The sequence below is a fragment of the Oncorhynchus mykiss genome, chromosome 26, assembly GCF_057628025.1.
Source record: "Oncorhynchus mykiss isolate SJ-2025 chromosome 26, ASM5762802v1, whole genome shotgun sequence".
In the NCBI taxonomy this organism is placed as follows: domain Eukaryota; kingdom Metazoa; phylum Chordata; class Actinopteri; order Salmoniformes; family Salmonidae; genus Oncorhynchus; species Oncorhynchus mykiss.
Window position 1 is genome coordinate 20700521 of NC_143047.1, and position 25467 is coordinate 20725987.

Consider the following 25467-nt stretch of genomic DNA (forward strand, 5'->3'; position numbering starts at 1 on the left):
AGATCACTACGGAGCAGTTTTGGTTCCTGACTAAGGGAATACTCTGCCGTCTCCCTCTGACATTAATGCCGCGTTCAACACAACTAGGAACTCGGATCTGGGAACTCAGCAATTTCTGACTTCCGACTTCAGTGCATTCAAGAGAACTGGGAACTGAAAAAAACGAGCTCCGACTGGAAAAAATAGTTTTGAACGGTCATCCAACTCAGAATTCCAACTCTGAAACTCGGGCCTCTTAGAGCTCCGACTTTCTGACCTGAAGATCACTGACATCATTATTTGACTGAGTTCCCAGTTATCTTAAAAGCACCATGAAACTCATGGTACCCTTTGCCAGCTTATATCTGTATGAAGCTGCATTCAGTGCTCTCGTCTGCACCAGGTTGGATGTGACAGCAGATATGAGGTGCGCACTATCGAACGTGTCCCCGGACATTGAGAAGCTCCGACGCCACATGCATCAAGTACAACCATGTCATTAGTGGTGGTGAGATAAGATACATTATGTCAGACTAATTTGCAGTTGACTGTCATAGCCCCACCTGAAAAGTATGTGATGGTGAGTTGAGAAGACAGTCAAAAATACTGTTACAATGTTTTCAATTGACTGCCATAGCCCCCCCCCCCCCAACAAAAAAAAAAAGTTAACAATGGCTGTTAACTACATAATTTTTTTTCACATGGTTGGGGTCACGAAAATCTTTCAGTATCAAAATGTGGTCGTGGGCCAAAAAGGTTTGGAACCCCTGACTTATGGGCTAAGGTCAGACAAGGGAGCAACGCAATGCCTTTTTATGGGGAGTAATGTGATAAATTGGCACGGTTCAACCCTGGGGGTAAGGAGAAGGAGCGTGGGTGATGTCTAAGCAAGATTGCTGTATTTCTTAAAGTGCACCTTTGTAAGGTTATTTTAATATCCCGCACATAGAGCTGAACATAGCTCTCTGTGGTTCCCCATACTGAGAACGTATATGAGTGTAGAACAGGTGTATTGTAAAGCAAACATCTTAGTACCGTTCCCAAGTCACGCATATCTCTTCTTAATAGAGATGAGGTGAGAGTGTGAGCGTAAAGCAGCTGAATGGAGTGATGATGTGGAGCTCTATGGGGATCGTTCTCCCTCTCAGCAGGAAACATGGGGCTATGGATCATAAGTAATACATGGGATGGATTTCCTGTTTCCTCTGGTTGTGAGGAGGGCGATTTGCTGGGCCCGGATGCGTCCCTGATCACAGGTTAATCAGACTCCTCTCCAACTAATGCTGATTAGCGCTATGCTACAGTAGTCTATTGTGCTGTATCAGACAACCAGCCTGGGATCTGGTACCAATAACTATCACCATTGACATGGACACAAACTGAAATGAGAATCTCCCAGAGACGCATAACAGGAATATACTGTGTCTTGGTCATTATCACAAAATATAGAGAACTGCTTGAATTACAGTAAGAATTCAGAGAAATGTTCAATCCAATGTGCTGCTGAAGTTTTATTGGGTTCTCCCATGTGTCCCTTTCCCTGCAGCCAAAGAGAACACAATTGTAAGCTTTTTATTAGAGTGCTCATTGCTCTACAGACCCTCTGCACACACACACACACACACACACACACATTTGTGATCAGCTAAACCATTTAGATTTTGATATAATGGGGTCGTATGCTACAGAATGGGGTGATATGTAAATGAGTCTGTCTAGTGAACCAAGTTTTTAGAGGGAGAACAGAGTAAACAGAGATAGTGTTTCTGTTTTGTCTCCTGCAGAGAGCAAAACATACACTCTAACATTCAACTGTGTTCAACCAAAGTAGGAGGAAATTCGATTTGGGTAATGGTTCTCTCAAGGCGAACAAAGACCATGTTTAAGCCAGTCCATCACACTAGGGTCGTCTTGGTTGGAGAACAAGAGGGTTGTCAAATCCACCAAATCCACCATTCAATGGTTAATGAATTGGGCGGCTGATAGCCTAGTGGTTAGAGCGTTGGTCAAGTAACCGAAAGGTTGCTAGATCACTACCCAAGGTAAAAATATGACGTTCTGTCCCTGAACAAGGAAGTTAACCCACTAGGCTAGGCTAGGCTGCTATTGTAAATAAGAATTTGTTATAAGAATACGAATTTGTTCTTAATGGACTTGCCTAGTTAAACAAAGGTTTAAAAAGAATGATTAATCAAGAATGATTAATCACATTTTATTTGTCACATACACATGGTTAGCAGATGTTAATGCGAGTGTAGCAAAATTCTTGTGTTTCTAGTTCCGACCATGCAGTAATATCTAACAAGTAATCTAACCTAACAATTTCACAACAACTACCTTGTACACACAAGTGTAAAGGAAGGAATAAGAATATGTATCGCCTTCTGGATGATAGCGGGGTGAACAGGCAGTGGCTCGGGTGGTTGTTGTCCTTGATGATATTTTTTGCCTTCCTGTGACATCGGGTAGTGTAGGTGTCCTGGAGGTCCTGGCAGGTAGTTTCCCCCCGGTGATGCGTTGTGCAGACCTCACTACCCTCTGGAGAGCCTTACGGTTGTGGGCGGAGCAGTTGCCGTACCAAGCGGTGATACAGCCTGACAGGATGCTCTCAATTGTGCATCTGTAAGGTTGAAGAGGCGCTGCTGTGCCTTCTTCACCACGCTGTCTGTGTGGGTGGACCATTTCAGTATGTCCGTGATGTGTACGCCGAGGAACTTAAAACTTTCCACCTTCTCCACTACTGTCCCGTCGATGTGGATAGGGGGCTGCTCCCTCTGCTGTTTCCTGAAGTCCATGATCATCTCCTTTGTTTTGTTGACATTAAGTGTGAGGTTATTTTCCTGACACCACACTCCGAGGGCCCTCACCTCCTCCCCGTAGGCCGTCTTGTCGTTGTTGGTAATCAAGCCTACCACTGTAGTGTCTTCTGCAAACTTGATGATTGAGTTGGAGGTGTGCATGGCCATGCAGTCATGGTTGACAGGGAGTACAGGAGAGGGCTGAGAAAGCACCCTTGTGGGGCCCAAGTGTTGAGGATCAGCGGGGTGGAGATGTTGTTACCTACCCTCACCACCTGGGGGTGACCCGTCAGGAAGTCCAGGACCCAGTTGCACAGGGCGGGGTCGAAACCCAGGGTCTCGAGCTTAATGACGAGTTTGGAGGGTACTATGGTGTTAAATGCTGAGCTGTAGTCGATGAACAGCATTCTTACATAGGTATTCCTCTTGGTAGATAATGCGGTCGGCATTTGATTGTAAGGAATTTTAGGTCAGGTGAACAAAAGGACTTGAGTTCCTGTATGTTGTTATGATCACACCACGTCTCGTTAATCATAAGGCATACACCCCCGCCCTTCTTCTTACCAGAGAGATGTTTGTTTCTGTCGGCGCGATGCGTGAAGAAACCAGGTTGGAGTATCGACTCTGATGACGTATCCTGAGTGAGCCATGTTTCAGTGAAACAAAGAATGTTACAATCTCTGATGTCTCTCTGGAAGGCAACCCTTGCTCGGATTTCATCTACCTTGTTGTCAGAGACTGGACATTGACGAGTAGAATGCTCGGGAGCGGTGCACGATGTGCCCGTCTACGGAGCCTGACAAGAAGATCTCTCCGTCTGCCCCTTCTGCTGCGCTGTTGTTTTGGGTCGCCGGCTGTGATCCGATCTATTGTCCTGGGTGATGGACCAAACAGAGGCTCCACTTCGGGAAAGTCGTATTCCTGGTCGTAATGTTGGTGAGTTGAAGTTGCTCTTAAATCCAATAGTTCCTCCCGACTGTATGTAATAAAACCTAAGATTTCCTCGGGTAACAATGTAAGAAATAACGCATAAACAAAAAATACTGCATAGTTTCCTAGGAACGCGAATCGAGGCGGCCATCTGAGTATCTTGAGTATCTGAAAATGGTCTAACCTGCTGGGGACTCGTTGTGGTTCTCCTCATCAGAGTCAGCGAACACCTCAGCCAGCTCCTGGTCAGACATGTCGGTTAGCTCTGTCAGGTCCAGGAGGTCAAAGTGCACCTCCAGGGAGGACACACTGCTCAGAGGCTCTGCAGGGTCAGAGAGAGAGGAAATTAGTAAGGTCATAGTTATGGACTGATATGGAGCAGCTGGTGGGCTTTATGATAAACTCAATAATAACCCAGTAGATGTGTAGTATCTCACTACAACTCAATGCTGTCTACACAACTCACCCAGAACACCCCCTCCCCCCCACACACATACACAACCCTCCACACCCTCCTGACCCTCCCTCTCATTCTCAGTACCTCTGGTATGGAAGTTATCTCTCATGTTGTTTTGATGCTCTGTGCCATACTGTAATATGGCACATATTACAGAGAGACAGCTTGGCTTTGTGTGCTGAACTGTCCTTTGGAAGAGATATGTGTCTCTGTGTCAGAATGATGCCATTCTTAACAGCCAATGTTTGACTGGAGCATCAAGACAAGGGCCAGAGAAGCAAGAAATAGAGGGTATTAAAACAACATGGTTAGACTGTTCCTTCTCCTCGCCCTCTGTCCTGAGTGTATGGCACCTGTTCTTGATTCCAAAAGTCCCCGATACCCCAGACCCTGCTCCAATGTCTATTGATACCCCAGACCCTGCTCCAATGTCTATTGATACCTCAGACCCTGCTCCAATGTCTATTGATACACCAGACCCTGCTCCAATGTCTATTGATACACCAGACCCTGCTCCAATGTCTATTGATACCCCAGACCCTGCTCCAATGTCTATTGATACCTCAGACCCTGCTCCAATGTCTATTGATACCCCAGACCCTGCTCCAATGTCTATTGATACCCCAGACCCTGCTCCAATGTCTATTGATACACCAGACCCTGCTCCAATGTCTATTGATACCCCAGACCCTGCTCCAATGTCTATTGATACCCCAGACCCTGCTCCAATGTCTATTGATACCCCAGACCCTGCTCCAATGTCTATTGATACCCCAGACCCTGCTCCAATGTCTATTGATACCTCAGACCCTGCTCCAATGTCTATTGATACACCAGACCCTGCTCCAATGTCTATTGATACACCAGACCCTGCTACAATGTCTATTGATACCCCAGACCCTGCTCCAATGTCTATTGATACCCCAGACCCTGCTCCAATGTCTATTGATACCCCAGACCCTGCTCCAATGTCTATTGATACCCCAGACCCTGCTCCAATGTCTATTGATACCCCAGACCCTGCTCCAATGTCTATTGATACCCCAGACCCTGCTCCAATGTCTATTGATACCCCAGACCCTGCTCCAATGTCTATTGATACCCCAGACCCTGCTCCAATGTCTATTGATACACCAGAGCGGCACGACTGTGACGTTAACATGTACTGTTTTTATTCACGTTAAAATAAGAGCATGACAGTCCCAACATTCCACACTGGCAGCATTCATGCAGTATGGCAGTTAAATGTATATTTGCGTCACTCATGCTTTGCTAAGCATCTATGGAGTGTTACAGTCCCATGCTTGTCTGACACAATGCTTTGGGCTGGGTGGAGCTGGCATTCTTTAGTGATCATGGGTGAGGCATAACGGCTGACCGTGTGCTCTATGTGGTGTTAATAGTAAGGGACTATATGTACTTCATGTATGTGTGTGTGTTTATGTATGTGCTGTGGAGGCGTATCTCTGTGAACACTTTTCCAGTATTTTTGGCTTGTGAATGGATGTATATAGCTGTGTGTATGAGTATAGAGAGAGAGCGGGGGTGGATGGTTTTTAAGGATACCGTTTCCCAGCTAATTTCTCTCTACCAGCCAGGCAGCATACTGCCACAGGGTGGATCACAGCCCTCTCCTCAACACTCCTTTGTTCCGCTGCTGCACAGCCCCATTCTCTCACTGTTCTCTCACTCTCCTGATAAATATAGCGCAGACATTGATTTAAGAAGATAAAAACCTTTAACCATATTATTATAAGTCAGAGAGAGTTGATAATCATGCTAAATCATAATCCTGGTGGTGGCTCTGCTGTATTTCACACATTGTGAGGAGACATGGGCAGAGTTACACTGACGATTTGAGACAGAGAATTTCATTGGGGGCCAGAAGTTCCTAGACAATTGAATTCTACAATTGTCCTGACAATGGATTAAAACAAGCTCAAATAAATCATTCTCTGCTCCAACTCCTTTCCGCCTTGAATTTGGAAGTTCTTCCTGGTAAGCCCTTCTGTGGATTATAGTATTATTGTCACTGAATGATGGTTTGCCAACTCTGTATTAGAGGTCGACCAATTAATCGGAATGACCGATTAATGAGGGCCAATTTCAAGTTTTCATAACAATCGGAAATCGGTCATTTTGGGCGCCGATTTTTTTTAAATATTTTTTTTATACCTTTATTTAACTAGGCAAGTCAGTTAAGAACACATTCTTATTTTCAACGACGGCCTAGGAAGGTGGGTTAACTGCCTCATTCAGAGGCAGAACGACAGATTTTCACCTTGTCACCTCAGGGGACCCAATCTTGCAACCTTACAGTTAACTAGTCCAACGCAATAACGACCTGCCTCTCTCTCGTTGCACTCCACAAGGAGACTGCCTGTTACGCGAATGCAGTAAGCCAAGGTAAGTTGCTAGCTAGCATTAAACTTATCTTATAAAAAACAATCAATCATAATCACTAGTTAACTAAACATGGTTGATGATATTACTAGATATTATCTAGCGTGTCCTGCGTTGCATATAATCTGACTGACTATACAAGTATACAATTATCTAAGTATCTGACTGAGCGGTGGTAGGCAGAAGCAGGCTCGTAAACATTCATTCAAACAGTACTTTCGTGCGTTTTGCCAGCAGCTCTTCGTTGTGCGTCAAGCATTGCGCTGTTTATGACTTCAAGCCTATCAACTCCCGAGATGAGGCTGGTGTAACCGAAGTGAAATGGCTAGCTAGTTAGCGCGTGCTAATAGCGTTTCAAACGTCACTCGCTCTGAGCCTTCTAGTAGTTGTTCCCCTTGCTCTGCATGGGTAACGCTGCTTCGATGGTGGCTGTTGTCGTTGTGTTGCTGGTTCGAGCCCAGGGAGGAGCGATGAGAGGGACGGAAGCTATACTGTTACACTGGCAATACTAAAGTGCCTATAAGAACATCTAATCGTCAAAGGTTAATGAAATACAAAATTGCTATAGAGGCAAATAGTCCTATAATTCCTATAATAACTACAACCTAAAACTTATTACCTGGGAATATTGAAGACTCATGTTAAAAGGAACCACCAGCTTTCATATGTTCTCATGTTCTGAGCAAGGAACTGAAACGTTAGCTTTTTTACATAGCACATATTGCACTTTTACTTCTCCAACACTTTGTTTTTGCATTATTTAAACCAAATTGAACATGTTTCATTATTTACTTGAGGCTAAATTGATTTTATTGATGTATTAAGTTAAAATAAGTGTTCATTCAGTATTGTTGTAATTGTCATTATTACAAATAAAAAATTGTCCGATTATTGGTCCTCCAATAATCTGTATCGGTATCGTCATTGAAAAATCATAATCGGTCGACCTCTACTCTGTATACCTTTGGCTCTTACAGTGAGTGGTGACCTTGCTTTGCCTGGGATAACTTGCTACTCACAATAACACACGTCTACAACAAGAGACATTTTGTATAGTACTTGCTGAAAAGTACAATATAAAATCCACACACAATCTCTATTGTCTTGTTCCTCTGTACCAGACCTGTCCACAGACAGTATAAATACTTATTACATCTGCCTGTGTGTTCCAGACACTAGCTCCCATGAGAGGAGATGTGAGGGGACAAGTGGAACGAGAGAGGAGAGGAGAAGGAGTGGGACACAGTAAAGATGAGAGGAACGCCCGTGAGGAGAGAGTTGAGAGGAGAGGAAGGTAAAGATATTGTGGGTTGACATTCCGCTGTTGTTTGAAGTCTTCTAATGAGACAAATGCAGCCGTAGAGGATCAGAGACAGAGAAGCAGACACTCCTGTCTCACCTTCGCTTAATGAGCCACTCATTTAACCACGTGGGAGGCTCATGCTGCCCCTTTGCACTACTCCTCCCTCACTGGATGGGAGGAAGTTGCCACTAGACACTGATCTGTGAAGGCCAGGATTTGGGGAGGTTAAGCTGATCCTCGATCTTTGGTTAAGGGCAACTTCTACCTCCCTAGGGCGTTGGGCTAGCCTGCTGTACAGATCTCTGTACAAATGGGGAGACTGTGGGTCAGTCAGTGTGTATCTGAGGGGTTAACTGAACTCCACAGCATCAGCTGAACCATATGCAGTGATAAAGGCCTGATTAGCATTATGGGATGTCAAGAGCTCTGTCTCCATGGTGTGCTAGTTGTTTCCTCCCTTAGAGCAAATCTCTACAGGCCTGCTTGGTTCACTTAGCTAATCTAAATTTGAATGATTCACCGGCTGTTTGTTCCACCTGGTTTCCTGAAGGATGTAGACTGTGGTGTGAGGGGATGACAGAGGCTCGCCTCGTAGGAGGCTGTTGCTGATGTCGTGTCTTTGGCTATGCCGGATTAAGTGATATGACATGCTATTCTATAAAATAATTTATCCGTAATTAATATTACCTGATTGAGCTAATCATAACTAGAGAGTCGGGCACCACAAAATAATATTTATAGAGCTGTTATCTTCCGAATAAACTCTTAAAGACCTAGTAATATTTTACATCAATAGCAGTCAATATTAATTGTCATCTTAATTCAGTCTCATCTGAAAGTTGTAAATTCTTGGTTATCTGCACGAAACCTGGCTCACAAGTTGAATCAGCAATACAAAATTGGGTTTAATTATTTATTTACGAAATACCTAACTAATCACAGAGAATTACACATACACATAATTAAATCATAACTTGATTACAAATTACGTCATAAAGGAAAACGTCCCTAGCGGGCGGAACAGATATGACAGCTTGTTACACAAAAGAAAAGGGGCTGGGTTTGAGTGAAAGAGCGGGAAGACTGAGGAACAAAGGGAAGAAGCTGTGCTATCGTAAATACAGTATCTTATGCATTCTCAATTACCGCCCATTTGGAAAAGGAAAATGCAATAAATATTTACTCTGAGTTGCGCTTCGGTAGGTTGGTGGTAGATGGAAAGCCATGTTGCCCAACCGAGTCCTTTGAAGAATGTCTCTGGTTGTCAATTGGATACGTTGTAGTAATGTCGTTGGGTGATAGACGGGATACTCTGTCTTTTCCTTCCTAACACTCATTTGCATCTGCTGTTGCTACCACAATGGCTAGGAGGTATCACTTCTGTAGTGAATAAGAGTTCAAAGTTCATACCATTCGCAACCAAAGCTCACGCTGATGTTGGCTTCGTTCTGTAGTTATTTTCTGAACCATTCTGACATAGGACCTTCGTCCTCACGTCCTCGGAACAGGAGGTTCTATTGTCGTCAAGGCTTTATATAGGAAGGGAGAGGAGGGTGTGTTTGAAACGTTTTACTGCCCATGTCCCTTCACAGGGGCGGGCCACTGATTGAGCAGAGCCCTAGCTTATGAAAACCCAAATCTCACATTTTAGAAGCTAAAATCACATTTCATCCCATCACGAATAATTTCATATTCAAACATTTAAATTTAACAACAATTCCATGTGAATCCGATAACTCAGATGTGTAGACTTTCCACTGTAGAGTTTGTCATCTTATCATTGATGAGAATGTCTCAGATGACAACCGAACTGACATCATATTCATTAAGTACCACTGCATGTATTCTGTTGGTCGGATTACCAGAATATAGTTAATTTCCCCCCACCTTCTGATGTTCCCAGAATCTCTATGTTAACCAAGGGTTTTGCAAATGTAACATCAGTAGGGTAGAGAGAGGAAAAAGGGGGGAAGAGGTATTTATGACTGTCATAAACCTACCCCCCAGGCCAACGTCATGACACTGATTACTGCTGAGGTGTGGTGGTTACTCAGGTGCTTACATCCAGGTGAGTGCTACACTTTTTGGTGTTGGATCTGTTCCAGCCTACCTACAGAGGAGGAGTAGCTGTGCACTTCAGAGACAGATGCTGCCTGATGAAGCGCTCCATGAACTGCCAGCTCCCTGAATTATTTTTTATATTATTTTTAAACAAGATTGTTTGAAAAGCTCAATATAAAATAAATATATTATTATTAATCAACCCTATCCATTTACCATTCTTCAGATGCACTGCACCAAAAAAAGCCCATCTCTGTAAACAATCTTTAGTATTTAGCTGGTTGTAACGTGCATTAATGTAGCAATATTTACCAGCGTAGATGACATTGGCTTATAAGGTCAATTAGAAATAATGGTGTGAAATGGTTTGACTAGCCTAGCGCAAACACAGTACACAGGGAATTGAATTTGACACGACCGTAATGCAGTTTTTTTTACAATCGCTAGGACCGATTTCTCAATACTTAAGTCACTTTTTCAAAACTCTTCACACAGTTCTTCAAACCAACTTTTAGCTTGGCACATCAGTTGCAAAATGCACTAAAACTACCAAAACACTCCATACATGTCTCAAATCAACTGATTCTTCCATAACACTAGCAAAGGTTGTCACCCCCCTCGTCACCTCGACGAGTTTCCCCCTGGTGGCTGACCTGCTGTATGCCACCTTAGCTCCCTTAGCTCTGTCGGGGAGGGGACGGTCATCAGTGCAACGTCTGTCTCCCTTCTCGATAGGGCATCCGCGTTTCAATGCGTTGCCCCTGACCCGTGCACAACAGAAAAAGAGAAGCATTGAAGGGACAAGAACCACCTGGTGACCCGATCGTTTGTGTCCTTTCCCCTGGCCATCCAGACCAGGGGAGCATGGTCCGTGACCAGGGTGAAGTGGGTACCTAGCAGGTAATACTTGAGAGTGTCTAGCGCCCAGTTTACCGCTAGACACTCTTTCACCACAATAGAGTATTTATTTTCCCTAGGCATCAGCTTTCGGCTGATGTACATGATGGGATGCTCCTCCCCATTGTGTATCTGGGACAGAATGGCCCCTAGTCCCGTATCACATGCGTGTGTCTGGACCACCATCGGCACCTGGAAATCAGGCGTCACGAGAATCGGATGGGAGAACAGCGCTTCCTTCAGACTGTTGAACGCAGCTTCTGTCTCCTCCGTCCATTTCACTGTTTTCGGGAGGCGGGCCCTGGTTAGATCGGTGAGGGGGGAAATTTATAGCTGCAAAGTTGGGGATAAACCGGCTATAGTATCCTGCAAGTCCCAGGAAGGACTTGACCTGTGTCTTGGTGCGTGGAACGGGCCAGTCACGCACTGCGTGAACCTTCCTCTACTGGGGCTTGACGTTCCCCCGTCCGATCAAATACCCCAGGTACTCCACTTCCTCGAACCCTAGCATGCATTTCTTGGGGTTTGCAGTCAACCCGGCTTGTCTGAGTGCGTCCAGCACCACCTGGAGAAGCGTCAGGTGCTCTTCCCAACCTTGGCTGTGGATGATTATATCCGGATATGCCGCTGCGTACTGCTGGTGGGGTCGAAGCACTCTGTTCATCAGCCGTTGGAAGGTGGGCGGGGCTCCGTGGAGACCGAACGGGAGCACCCGGTACTGATACAACCCGTCTGGTGTCGAAAAGGCCTTCTTCTCCCGGGAGGAGGCTGCCAACGGTACCTGCGAATAACCTTTGGTCAGGTCAAGGGTGCTGATGTACCGGGCCTTTCCCAATCGGTCGATGAGCTCGTCCACCCTCGGCATGGGATATGCATCGAACAAGCTGATGTCGTTCACCCCCCGGAAAACGTTACAGAAGCAGAAGCTACCGTCCGGTTTGGGCACCAACACGATGGGGCTGCACCATGCACTGTGGGACTCTTCCACGACCCCTATCCTCAGCATAGCCTCCACTTCCTGTTTCATGCCCTCCCATCCGGCCTCCGGAATCCGGCATGGCCTCTTTCGTACTGTTTCCCTGGGCTGGGTACGGATGTGGTGTTCAATGAGGGTCGTGCGGCCCGGCTTCTCAGAGAAAACCGCAGTGTTCCGATCGACGAGCTCCCTGAGCTCTTGCTTCTGTGCCGGGTCGAGGTCCTCATTGCTCGGGACCTCCACTGGTACCGTTGGCGTCCTGGGTCCCGACCATAACACGGCCAAGGCTGTCCTCTCGTGCCACTTCTTCAACAGGTTCACGTGGTAAATCTGTTGGGGTTTCCATCTCCCCGGTTGCCATACGCGGTAATTAACAGGTCCCAGCTTCTCGATCACCTCATATGGTCCGTGCTATGTTGTCAGGAACTTACTTTCGGCCGTGGGGATCAAGACCAACACCCTGTCTCCCACCTGGAATTCTCGGGCTGGGCTCCCCGATTGTAGACCTGGGCTTGGGCGCGTTGGGCCTTCTCCATATGTTCACTCACGACTGGCCATATGGCTGTCATCCGCTCCCGCATCGTCTCCACGTGCTCTACCACGCTGCGTAAGGGGGGTCGGTTGGGATTCCCACACCTATTGGCGAGGTCCAGTAGGCCGCTTGGCCTCCTCCCATAGATGAGTTTGAACGGGGAAAACCCAGTTAAGGATTGGGGTACTTCTCAGATTGAGAACATTAGGTGGGGTAGTAGCTGGTCCAAGTTCTTCCAATCTTGCTCAATGATCTTCCGCAGCATCTGTTTGAGCGTTTTATTAAAGCGCTCGATGAGCACATCCGTCTGCGAGTGAAAAACGTAGGTCCGGATCTGCTTGATCTGCAGGAGGGCACACAACTCTTTCATGAGGCGGGACATAAACTCCGTACCTTGGTCTGTCAGGATCTCGTTCGGGATCCCGGCTAAAGAGGAGGAACAGCTCCCGGGCGATTCCCTTGTACACCGCCGCCCGTAGGGGAATGGCCTCGGGATACCTGGTGGCATAGTCCACTATTACCAAGATGTACCTGTGTCCTCATGCAGTCTTTACCAGGGGTCCCACTATGTCCATGGCGATGCGTTCAAAGGGCACCCCGATTATTGGCAGGGGGACCAGAAGGTTTCGGAAGTGTGCTTTCGCGGCAGTGAGTTGACACTCCGGGCAGCTGCGACAGTAGTCTTCCACATCCCGGGCCAGTGGAACCGGGCGGCGATCTGTTCCCGGGTCTTCTCCATTCTCAGGTGTGCCCCAACAGGTAGTTGTTGGCCAGCTGAAGAACGGTTCCTACATACCGTCGGGGCAACAATACCTCTCGAAGTTCCCCCTGTTGGCGCGACACATGATACAGAAGGTTATTCTTAATTTGGAAATGGGGGTATTGCCAGTCACTTACCCCCGGAAGTAGCTGTCCATCCACCGCTATCACTTGGGTGGCGGCAGCTTTCAAATTCGGATCCTCCCACTGGGCCGTCCCGAATTGTCCCCTCAGTTGGCCCCCCATGGGGGTCTCGACTGGCCCCTTGAAATCGAGGAGGGGGATGCTGAGCTCCTCTTCCAGTGGTTCCCCAGGGGGTTCGAGTTCCGGCTCCCCCTCCGACTCCGGACCCGTAGAGTCAGGTTGGTTAACCGGCGGCTTCCGGGCCAGACAGGTGATGGGTCGTCCCCACTCTCTTCTTCGGCCGGCTCGTACTTTCTTCCTCAACTCATGCCCCCATGGGGCCACGAACAGCGGACAATCCAATCCCACTAGGAGAGGTACCGGCATCTCTGGTACTGCACCCACCATCATCTGACAGCTCCCTTGTGGCGTCACGATGTTGGTCCATACGGTGGGATACCGTTTTGTGTCACAGTGAACACTAGAAATGCACATCTCCCTACACCGTTCGGTCTCCTGGTTCAGCAGGCTCGTTGTTACGAGCGTAACCGTGGTTACGGAGTCTAATAGCGCTTCCGTGTCACGTCCGTCAACCTTCACCGGGACCATGGGTGCAGTTGACTTGTGGTGTGCCCAACAGGAGGTAACAGTTCACGGCATGACCCACCCCGCCTCCGGGGCTAGCTGATGGCATCGACTCCTCTCGAGCCGGGCAATTCCAGGCAATGTGCCCCTGGGCGCCACACTCAAAACACCTCCTTTGGTCTCCCTCTACCTGGGGTCGCCGGTGTCGGGTCAGCCCTACCCCTGCTGTCTCTCCATGGGTTTGCGGTCCTTTGGCCCTGCCGACTGTCGGTTCGGGGTACACTGCGGTGGGGCTGACCTTCCGTCCCTTTGGACGGGTCGCCGACTCGTCCCGGCTCCCACTCAGCAGTGCCTGTGTTTCTTCTGCATCTCCACTGCTTCCAGGAGGCCCTCCAAGTTCTGGGATGCGCATAAACTCGCTGCCCTCTTCATGTCATGGGGTTTCGTCCATAAGAAGCGATCCAGGACCACTTTGTCGAGGATGGATAGGGTGGATACGTCGGTGAAGAGCCATGCCCTGGTGACGCGCAGTAGGTCGCTCATCTGGGCTCGGGGGGAGGCGTCAGGCACGAACCTCCAGTCGTTGAACCGTTGAGCCCGATGGGCTAGGCTGTACCCGTAGCGGCTGAGTATCTCCCATTTGAGTCCATCGTAGTTATCCACCTGTTCGTCGTCCAGGTCTCAATACACCTTTTGGGCATTCGCAGAGAAGAACGGGGCCAGCAGACTTGCCCACTGCGGCCTTGGCCATCCTTCCCGTAGTGCTGTCCGTTCAAATGTACAGAAGTATGTTTTGAGGTCATCGTCTTCCGTTAAAAACTGGTTGGGATGTGATCCAGGAGACGCTCCTCATTGCAGCTTCCTGACTTCCTTAACGAGGCGGACATTTTGTTTTTCGTTCCTGAACTGCCTGTTGTGCTTGTTGGGCCCGGACGAACTGAGCTATCAACTCGTCCATGCTGAAACTGTGTAAACATCAACCCTGATCTGACCACATTATCAGAGTACCTGCATTCTCCACCACTTGTGGCAGACCAGGGGGTTTGGTCAAGACATTTACATAGATCAGACACGGACAGAGTATGATCAGCTCGGTTTCAAGGGTGTTTATTAAATAATAAATCAAAAAGAAAAGGTCTCCCCCATGAGACCCTCTCCAGGATACCGTCTCCTGGGCTCCGGTTGGGCACGTCTCCTGTATCCTGTCGGGCACACAAACTCAACTCCCTCGGCTTAGCTCGGGTAAACGTATCCAACCACATGGAAGCCACCTCACGTCCCCTAGTCCTCTCCCTGTGTGCTGCCCTTCTGGCAGCTTTATGGGCCTCGTACAGCTGGTGAGCAATCCGCCCTTGATTACTCACCAGCTCCCAAGCAGCCCCAATTAGTCCTGTCAGGAGAGCCCGTCAAGACCTGGCATGTCCAGCAGATGGAGCCACCGCCTCGTGATGTATACTCCATCTGTTACCAAGCCTTGACGAGTCTCCCCCTGGTGGCTGACCTGCTGTACGCCACAATACGTACTCCTCTCCCTCTCCCAGCCACTCTTCTTCCTCTGTCAGCCACTTCTCTATCTCTGGCTGGGTCCTTGTTTACATTACAGTACTGCATTATTTTTAAGATGCCCTCTTTTGTATAGATGGTAATGTAATTGAAAGACTAACACCTGGGTAGGTGTTCAGCTACAATGGGAATCAGATGTGGTTGGTCTAATTGTTTTGATAGTATTTCCTTTTTTAGATTTGGAATATATTTAAATGTAGCAAATTGCTATCTTATTCAACTTTGTGTTATGTTAGGATTTGAACTTAAGTTTAACAGTTTTAAAAAGAGTATGTAAGCATGTGCAAATTGGCCTGTAGGTACATAGAGTTTTGGTGGTGGTTGTGTCTGAGTGTCATGCCCTGGCCATAGAGAGGCTTTTATTCTCTATTTTGGTTAGGCCAGGGTGTGACTAGGGTGGACATTCTAGGTTCTTTATTTCTTTGTTTTCTATTTCTTTTTTTTTGGCCGAGTGTGGTTCCCAATCAGAGGCAGCTGTCTATCGTTGTCTCTGATTGGGAATCAAACTTAGGCAGCCTTTTTCCAACCTGTGTTTTGTGGGTAGGTAGTTTCTGTTTAGTGTCTGCACTTGACAGAACTGTTTCGGTTTTTAACTTTGTTACTTTGTTCGAGTGTTGAGAAATGAAATATCATGAACACTTACCACGCTGAGCTTTGGTCCGATCCTCATTCTGACAAGAGCCGTTACACTGAGTGAGAAAATAATTCATGAAATTTTAACGGTGTAGTCATTGAATGCATTTTGTGCCAAAGCAATGAAAAATGATCCACAGTTTAGCCCACAAAGACTGCTGTTGTGCTCACTGTGTGAAGAGTTTTGAAAAAGTGACCTAAGTATTGAGAAATGGGTCCTAGCGATTGTAAATAACTGTAAGTAGAGCCATTAAATCTGTGCAGGCCAGGCTCTTCAACTACCTCACCAGATATATATGCTGGTACGATCACCCATGTTACGACTCTAATAAAAGTCATTACCAAAGCCTGTCAGGCGTAACAGCATGACATTAGCCACGCTCAGACTCTGGGGCTGAGATAACACAAGGTTAAAGGGTCATGATAGCCATAGTATCGGACCTGAAAGAAGTAACACCTGCCCCATATTGGTTTTGATGGGGGGAATGAAAGAGCCTGCGTCCACAGCTGTCAGCAGTCTCACACAGCAGCAGAGCAGCTCTGATTGTGAATGAAGCCCTGGTATGTGGTATGGTTTTGGCTATATTCTAGCCATTAGACTAGACCATGAGCAAGCTGGATAATGAAATGTGCCCATGCATATTTGAATAAATCTACAAAATCTATTATATGGAGGGTGCTGTCCTACTCCAATACCCCCATACTATATTCTACTTCATCAGTCCTCTAAGCCGACACACCCTCAGGGCATGCGTCAGGTGCAACCCATCCCTGACAAAATTATTTGGGTTTAAGAATGTATTGAGGGATGGAGGGAAAGTGTGAATATGGAAGAGGAATGTAGGGTACAATGTGTGCGTGTGTGCGTGCATGCGCGTGCGGGAGGGAGGGCCTAAGATCAGACTGTGAGAATAGCTTCCACTAGATGAGTTCTCCCCAGAGGCCCGGAATAGGCTTGCCCACGGCTGTCTGTCTCTTTGAATCTCCCAGCAAGAGAAGGAGAGAGGAAGGGAGAGAAAAAGAGAGAGTAGGGATGGATGGAAGAGTTGTAGTTAAAATGAGTTAGGAGAGAGAGGGAGGGAGGAGAGATGAAGACAGAAAGGGGTTATAAAGAAATGCCACCTCCGCTATATCTCTCTCTTTTTTTCTCTCTCTCTAAACTAGTTACAGTCATCCCAGTCCCCTTTGTTAATTTCTTTCCTCTACCCCTCCTCTACTCTCCTCTAACCCCTCCTATAACCCTCCTCTTCTGTCTACTCCCACCCCCACTTCTCCTTGAATAATTGAGCAGTAACACATTTTTCCTCCCAGCAAGGTTGGTGAGAGAGATGGAGAGAAACGGTTGTTGCTCTCTCTCAACCCATTAAGTGTCTCTCTGGCAGCCCATTGGCGGGACTATACCCATAGTACATTCACATTGAGAAGGAAAGGTGATATTCATACATTAGACTTGTATGGCAGCTGTTGAATGGATACTAAGCAGTAGCCCACTTGTGAAGCACACACACACACACACAAACCAACCAACCACTTGTCCTTGTTGTCCTGACCCCTCCTGTTGTTTTTGGCTGACGGTTACAAATTGAAAATTAGAAAAAATAAAGAGGACTTAGAAATTACTTTGGCTATTTCTTTGACTTTTGGCCCCTTGTTAAATGCAGCCTCAGGCATTTCATTGTTATTGTTCTTTCCCTTCTTCTCTTGTCTCTGCCTTCTCTCACTGCCCTTCACTCTCTGTTCTCTCTGTGGTTGTACTCAGGGATCTCTCTGTCTCTGTCTCTCCTCTCTGCCAGGATGTACTGTATATTGAAAATGTAATAGAATGTAAGATAAGGGGAGAGGGAAGAGTATACATGTAAAAGAAAAGAAGAATGGACAAACTCAATTGGAAAGACAAATTGAGAGAGAGTGAGAGATAAGAAAGAGTTTGGGAAAACAAATCTGAGGAGAGAAAGATGAGGAAGAAGAGGGCTAATCTGCCTTAGTGAAGACTGAGATAATTGCCTGGTAGGCGGGGCTGTCAATAGCAGTAGTCTGGCTGAGGGGAGCGGCGGAGAGACTGGGGGCTCCATCAAACAGTAGAATGCCTCTGTATCTGACCCCCCCCCCCCCCCCCCCAGGCCCCCCAGGCCCCCCAGCCACCCCATGGCTCACTGATCATTAGCCTAACCAGAGCAGCCTATAATGAGGATCGAGGGGGTGACGGGGTAAGCTAGAAAGACAGTTGGGTCTCCCCCTTTAGCAAAATGATGAGCACAGTATAGATCAGCCAGTCTCAACAAACAGCCTATAATGAGGCTATAATGATTCCCAAACACTCTCATACATTCAGGCTTTAACAGGGGCTTCCACTGTGCCTCAGTAGGATTGGTTATAGTGCACAGTGTGATGCTTGGCTCAGAGCCAGTAAACTGGACTTGACCTTATCTAGAGGTAACAAAGTCATTGGGTCCAGCCAAACTCAGCAAGAGGGCTATTAACAACTTTATCCAATTGTTATTCGCTCCCCACAATACATAAACTGCTGTAGAAAATAAATGTACTAGTTTTATGATGTAACTCAAGGGTTTCCCTCTCTGTCTGTAGGGTAACTGTGCCCCAGGTGTCTCTTTAAGGCAGAAGGACACAGATACTGGGCTGTAGTGCCTGTCTCCCTGAATGGGTGTTTAGTCGTTGGGTAGATAAAGACTTCCTTGTGAGGCCTGTGTCTGTCTGTGTGTCTGTCTGTGTGTCTGTGTGTGCGTGTCTGTGGCCTCTGGCTCAGCCCTGGGCATGGTGTAGATAGACACAGTGACACAGGGCTCCCTCTGTGGGGGGACAGACACACAATGATGTATTTTAGCTGGGGGATTGGAAGTGTGGATGGGTAGAGGACAAGGTGGAAGTCGGGTTACTGGAACTGGGAAGATGGGTGCAATATATCTCAATTTAACCCCAGAGGAAGTGATGAACTGACCACAGTGTACACTTGTGCCACAACGCCAAACTAAACAAATTACCCACCTCTTACACACAAAAAAAATGAAGGTTTCTCAAGGGTTCTTTGGGAAGGGGGGATGGTTCTATATGGAACCATCCGGACCCAAAGAACCCTTTGAACCCTTCAATGGTTCTTTGCAGCTCAATTTTATTTTACTTTAGTGATAATTAAAATGTATGGGCGGCAGCTCATTCAAATATTTTGGGGCGTGGTTTATTCACAGCTTTTTTTGTGCAACCGTGAGTGAGCGTGTAATTCCAGTTGTTCTAAACTGTTGTGTTACGCTATTAAATATTATATATGACTAAGGCCAGTGATGTTGTCTTGTGAAAGATTCACATATGGCCTTGTGTCAATTCAGAATTATTGACTAAGTCAGTAGATATCAATAATCCCCTCAGGGACCCACAGCCATTCCAGAGCTGGCACACAAAATAATAACTGCAATGGAATTTTAACAATATAATATGGCTAGTAAACCAGAATATACACCACGCTACGGTTCTACAAAGAACCTTAAGATTGAGAATGGTCCTTTTTTGTTGCTACTGTATATATAATATTTTTGAATGGTTCTATATGAAACCTTAGGAAAGGGTTCTTTATAGCACCATGCAGGTTCCATTTAGAACCTTATGAGCATGGTTCTTTATAGGACCTTTAAAAAAAAAGGGTTCCACTATGGTTACAACCCTTGGTTGGTTCTATAAAGAACTTTCTCAATCTAAAGGTTCTTTGTAGAACCATACAGATTTTAAAATGTTTGACTTACTAGCCATATTATATACTGTAGTTAAAATTCCATCCAAAATGCCATCCAACTACCATCCTTTAGCCATCCCCTAATTACTATCCTCCCCATCCTCCCCCATTCCTTTTTTCTATCCATCCAATCCACCCTCCATCCATCCATCCACCACTCCTCCATCGCTCCCCTTACCCCGGTACTCACGTCTCCTCTCGGTGACGTGCAGCAGGCCAGCGGTGTGTCCTGGAAGCCCTCCCTCCTCTTCCCCCACTGGGTGATGGTACAACTCCTTGGAAAGGTCCCCTGAGCTGGAGGGCTTCAGCAACTTCTGGATGTCTTTATTGGGCTCTGTGGTGGTAAACACACACACATACACACACATGTAAGTACACACGTACGCACACACACAGGAAAAGAGGGAGAGAGCAAATGAGACAGGTAAGAGTGAGTGATCGTTGTCACTGTCTAGCCCTTCCTGCATCCATGATCTCCTTTTATTCATGTTTGGCATGTGTGTTTTGTGATGCATTTATGCTGTGTGCTGGTAATCATATTTAGCCACTGTGCGTCTCGCCTCAGGAAGCAGTGAGTGACTAGCAGGCTATTCTGGGTGACCATGCCCATCCATCTTCTCCTGAGGATGTCTTGTGTGACATTTGTTTACGGACCCACCCTGCTGTGCACAATGCTGTATAACACAGACACACACACTTGCACACATACGTGCATACATACATGACTACACACGCACACGCACACACAGTCTAAATAAACACTGCATAAAATACCAGTATTGGCATTTGGGTTGCAACAGAAAGAATATAGCCACCAATCTAGAATCTCAAAATGTGTTGAAAAATCAATAATTATTACGTTTTCTGCAATGGAACCCCACAGTGTACGTTTCAAAGTGGAAAATTCAGTTTTTATAGCATTTCAATTGTCAGATGAGAAAGAGTTGTCTTACTTCCATTTTCAGTTGTCTTGTTGCTCCTGTCTTTCTACAGAGCCTGTTTCACTGTCCTGTGCTGTGCTTTGCTCACAGGGAAAAGACAATGTGTGTTGTTATGTAAAAGGTTGTCTGGTGACAGTAGCTCTACTGTTTCAGTTTCACTACCTCCGTTTCAATGAACCACTGCCTCAGAGCCTCCCTATACTCACTCACATGTTTCATTTAAAGAGTTAAAACTCTGAAACTCTCATTTCATCCACTTCACTAAACCTTTTTACTGTGGTTCTCTATCCCTTTATTTCCCCTCTCATTTCAGAGTTTAGGTTTTTATCCCTTTGGACTACAATTACCACAGGGCCGTCATTCTGTGTAGCTTTTCAAAGAGGATAAGGGATGAAAGGTTCATATTACTCTTCTACCAGGCTCACACAGTTAGACGATCCACTTTCTATTGAATAACTCCCCCACATCTAGTGTAATATTTAGTGTAATAGGAGGGGTTGAACAGAAGGTTAACCACGAGTACTGATGATAATCTACAGTAACATTAATCCCCAGGTTATTACATCACCTACTGTATCCACATTAACCCCTGAATAACTCTGTTCCTTTTCCTTAACACTGCATGCTGTGGGCTTTACCATAGACAGGTTTACACATGCACTGTGTGTGTGTGTGTGTGCGTGTGTGTGTGTGTGTGTGTGTGTGTGTGTGTGTGTGTGTGTGTGTGTGTGTGTGTGTGTGTGTGTGTGTGTGTGTGTGTGTGTGTGTGTGTGTGAATGTATGAAGTTGTGTGTAAAGGTAGTTTAGATCTCCTCCAGTGTGTGTGAGTCACATATAGACAGTGATGGAAATAGACTTATGTGGATGTGCTTGTGTACTAGGCTGAGGTGGACATTCAATTAGATTTAAATTGAAAACGGCTGTCTCATCTGATGTTCTGAGACAACACATTCCTTGGAGGAAGACTGCATTCCACCAGGCTCTGAGTCATGGAATATTATCCAGGGAGCTGAGGTGTATCTTAGAAGACTCACAAACCAACACACCGCCTCTAGTCTCTCACACATGCCTATATACACCTGAACATTCAGTACACTCACATGCACAGTCATCTACAGTGCACACTCCCCACTCTAGTAGAAATCCATACACACTTGATCAAACTGTCACACATTCACACACATGCACATTTTCACACATGTAAGTGTACATGCACACACACACACACACACACACACACACACACACACACACACACACACACACACACACACACACACACACACACACACACACACACACATCTCAGGTGGTGTCCTGTACTAACTCTAGTTCATCCAAAAGGCTTCTTAACAGCTTCTACTCCCAAGCCATAAGACTCCTGAACAGCTAATCAAATGGCTATTTGCATTGTCCCCCCATCCCCTTTTACGCTGCTTCTACTCTCTGTTTATAATCTATGCATAGTCCCTTTAACTCTACCTACATGTACATATTACCTCAATTACCTGGACTAACATGTGCCCCTGCACATTGACTCTGTACCAGTACCCCCTGTACTGTTATTTTACTGCTGCTCTTTAATGATTTGTTATTTGTTATTTTTGTCTTTTTTTAAATCTATTTTTTACTTAATAACACCTATTTTTCATAAAACTGCATTGTTCGTTAAGGGCTTGTAAGTAAGCATTTCACTGTAAAGTGATATTATACTGTTATATACTGTTATATTCGGCACATGTGACAAATAAAATGTGATTTGATTTGATCTCCAGATTCCTCTGAGTCATGCGGCACATTGCTACCTCACTGACTCTGCAGCAACAATCGTTAGCACAGAACACAGCAGACAGGGAGGAGAGAGGGATGGAGATAGGTGAGAGCGGAATGAAGGTGTGGGTAAAAAGAGGAAAGAGATAGGTGAGAAAGTAGCAGCAGGAGCGTTCTAGAGGTTAACATCCTAACTCCCTGCTGGGCTGCCCTCCCCAAGCCTCTGTTGGACATCATCATCATGTTGTCCCTCAGACTGCACAATCACTGTGGAAACATCCACATCCTTAGGAATGGAGAAGAGCATCTTTGGCACAGATTGTGTGTGTGTGTGTGTCACACACAGAGAAGGGTGTGGCATTTCAAAGGGCTGGCAAAGCAAGTCACAGACTAAACATGATGGATTCCCATTTCACCCTGGATACAAGGCTTGCTGTTGGCTATCGATTTATTTTTGCAGCGAGGGTCCAAACAAGCTGAGAGAATACAGCTCCACTTTCCCTTCTCTATAATGAGGTGGTGATACTATTTACAGTTTGCTGCTTCATTTCCCATGTCTGTTACCCTCTGTCTGTCAATCTGCCTCATAGTCACACAATTAATGTTTACACCGCTGGAGGTTCCTGAGGGGAGGATGGCTCACAATAATGGCTGGAACGTAGTGAATGGAATGGCATCAAACACATGGAAACCATATGTTTGATGTATTTGATACCATTCCACTCCAGCTATTACCACGGGCCCATCCTCCCCAGTTAAGGTGCCAGCAACCTCCTGTGGTTTACACCTTAAATCAATTGCCAATCATGTTTTACATGCATAGACACACACATAGTATTCAATCAAAGTGTACGAGGGATTTTTCAAGGTGAATAAAAAATAAGAGCAGTCACAGATGACATCAATCAAAATCAATCTGGTTTAATACAACTCTTCCAGAACAGAAGCAGATAACATATTCTAATCTCACAGCACCAATGTTCCGTAAACACCCACTGAGAGGCTTGTAGGAAGTCACAAAATCAGCTGCTACAGAATTACATAGTGTCACAGAATACAATAACAGTCAGTGTCCTCTGTCCGTGTACCTAAAGTCTGGCGTCAATCACTATCAACAGATATGAGAAAAAATCTATTACATTCAGTGTCAGGTCTAGTGACCATCAAACCATACACAAATGAGTGTCTGAATTAGAACACTGGGAATCTTATGTGTTGGCCTGCATAAACATCTTAAATATTCCCATTACACAATGGCACATCACAGTATGAAAGGCTCATCACAGTATGAAAGGCTCATCACAGTATGAAAGGCTCATCACAGTATGAAAGGCTCATCACAGTATGAAAGGCTCATCACAGTATGAAAGGCTCATCACAGTATGAAAGGCTCATCACAGTATGAAAGGCACATCACAGTATGAAAGGCTAATCACAGTATGAAAGGCTCATCACAGTATGAAAGGCTCATCACAGTATGTAATGCCTTGCTTCCATTATTTTGTTAGCCACCAAGTATTACTATACATGGCACATGTTAATGTTGATACTGTAAATATGTGTACTGTAAAGAATGCTCTAGAATGAGACGGATCTGCTAGGTAGTGCAGTGATAGTGACATATGAGGAGACTCATTGACTAAACCAGCTACTGTACCAATGTGGCTCTGGGGACTGAGGTTGTATGTGTCTTTATCCTTAGTGGTTCAGACATACATCCTAGATGAATGAGTGTCAGTCCTACATGGTCTAGGGTAAATATGTCAATGTCAGGTAGCTAGCCTAGCCACCTAAAGTGCCCCCAAGCAGAGACACTTTTCAAAAGAGGACTGCTAATCTGTTTCTCAATGCTCTGGAATGGCTTATTGTACAATCCTACTGAACATATGAAGGTAATAAACTTAACCTAGCCGTCTGCAGAGATCTCTGATATAACCAAGCCATATCAAATGAGTAATTGGATGTGGTCTTGTTCACTAGGACAGTCTCTAATAGGTCATTCAACGCGATGAATGAGCTGACACTACCTCATGCTCCTCTTGACCCAGTGTGCCCTACTGTAAATGCCTTCTGACTGAGCACTCAGTGAGTGTGTGTCATGAGCAGACCATCCATACACAGTGTGTTTAATGGAACATGGTGAACACACCACCAGCCAACAGTGAAAGGACTGGAGTGTGCTGTTTGAAAGGCTGCTCTTTCAGGTTTTGGCTCACACTGCTCCTAGCAATCACGCAGGACTTCCTCTGAATCAGGTTCACGCGCACACACAGTGATTGCATTCACCATAATAGTTTAATCAAACTCAACATATCGGTTCAAATCAAATCAATCTTCTTTCAACAGTAAAGGCAACAGGAAGTAAGTCTCTCCACACCCTTCTCCCACCACACTGTTATTTCTCTCATCGAACATCCATCCTTTTTTCCTTTATCACAGATAGCAATCCATCCTACAGTAAATGATGTTGCTATGATCCGTTTTATCAATGTCATTGAGGTATTGTGTCGAATTGATACCATACAAATCACATCTTGTTAATCACATCTTATTAACTACATTGTGTCAACACAGGGTACTGAAATAGCTCTACACACAACAACATCCTCCATATCTGAAAACAGCAACATGAACATGTGTTCATCTTCCTTCCGTTCCCAACCATGTCATTACATGTAAGCATTCAACACATATTTCATATGCATTTAGTCTAAACATACTAAGACTAGCATGGATTCATTAACACGTTATATATTCTCCAATTCAGACCTGTAGAAACATCCACCACTATCTTATTTCCATCCATAATGTTGGCTACTGTTTCCTCTACTCTACAGTATCATCTGCAGTCCACTGATGTGCACTGCAGGTGGGCTAATACGTTAACAGAACCCACTGATAAGAGAATTAACTACACTAATATACTATTATACAGAAAAGCTGGCAGAGTACATGATTTAACTAACATAACCATCTAGGCTGCTAGAGTATATGTCTGGGATAAAACAGAGCACC

At 45.7% G+C, this 25467-nt stretch overlaps 1 protein-coding gene across 2 annotated transcripts in view; it reads right to left on the reverse strand.

Moving 5' to 3' along the window:
* LOC110506603 (dysbindin domain-containing protein 1) overlaps positions 1-25467 on the reverse strand; it is a 37234-nt gene that overhangs the window by 11292 nt on the left and 475 nt on the right. The window contains exons 2-3 of one of the 2 annotated variants that reach the window (XM_021586336.3): positions 19932-20075; positions 3892-4029 (exon numbers count right to left, since the gene is read on the reverse strand). In XM_021586336.3, the coding sequence (XP_021442011.1) occupies positions 3892-4029; positions 19932-20075 (282 nt within the window). Of the gene's footprint in view, positions 1-3891; positions 4030-19919; positions 20076-25467 lie in introns of both variants that reach the window. The other variant, XM_021586335.3, reaches the window with a different exon arrangement.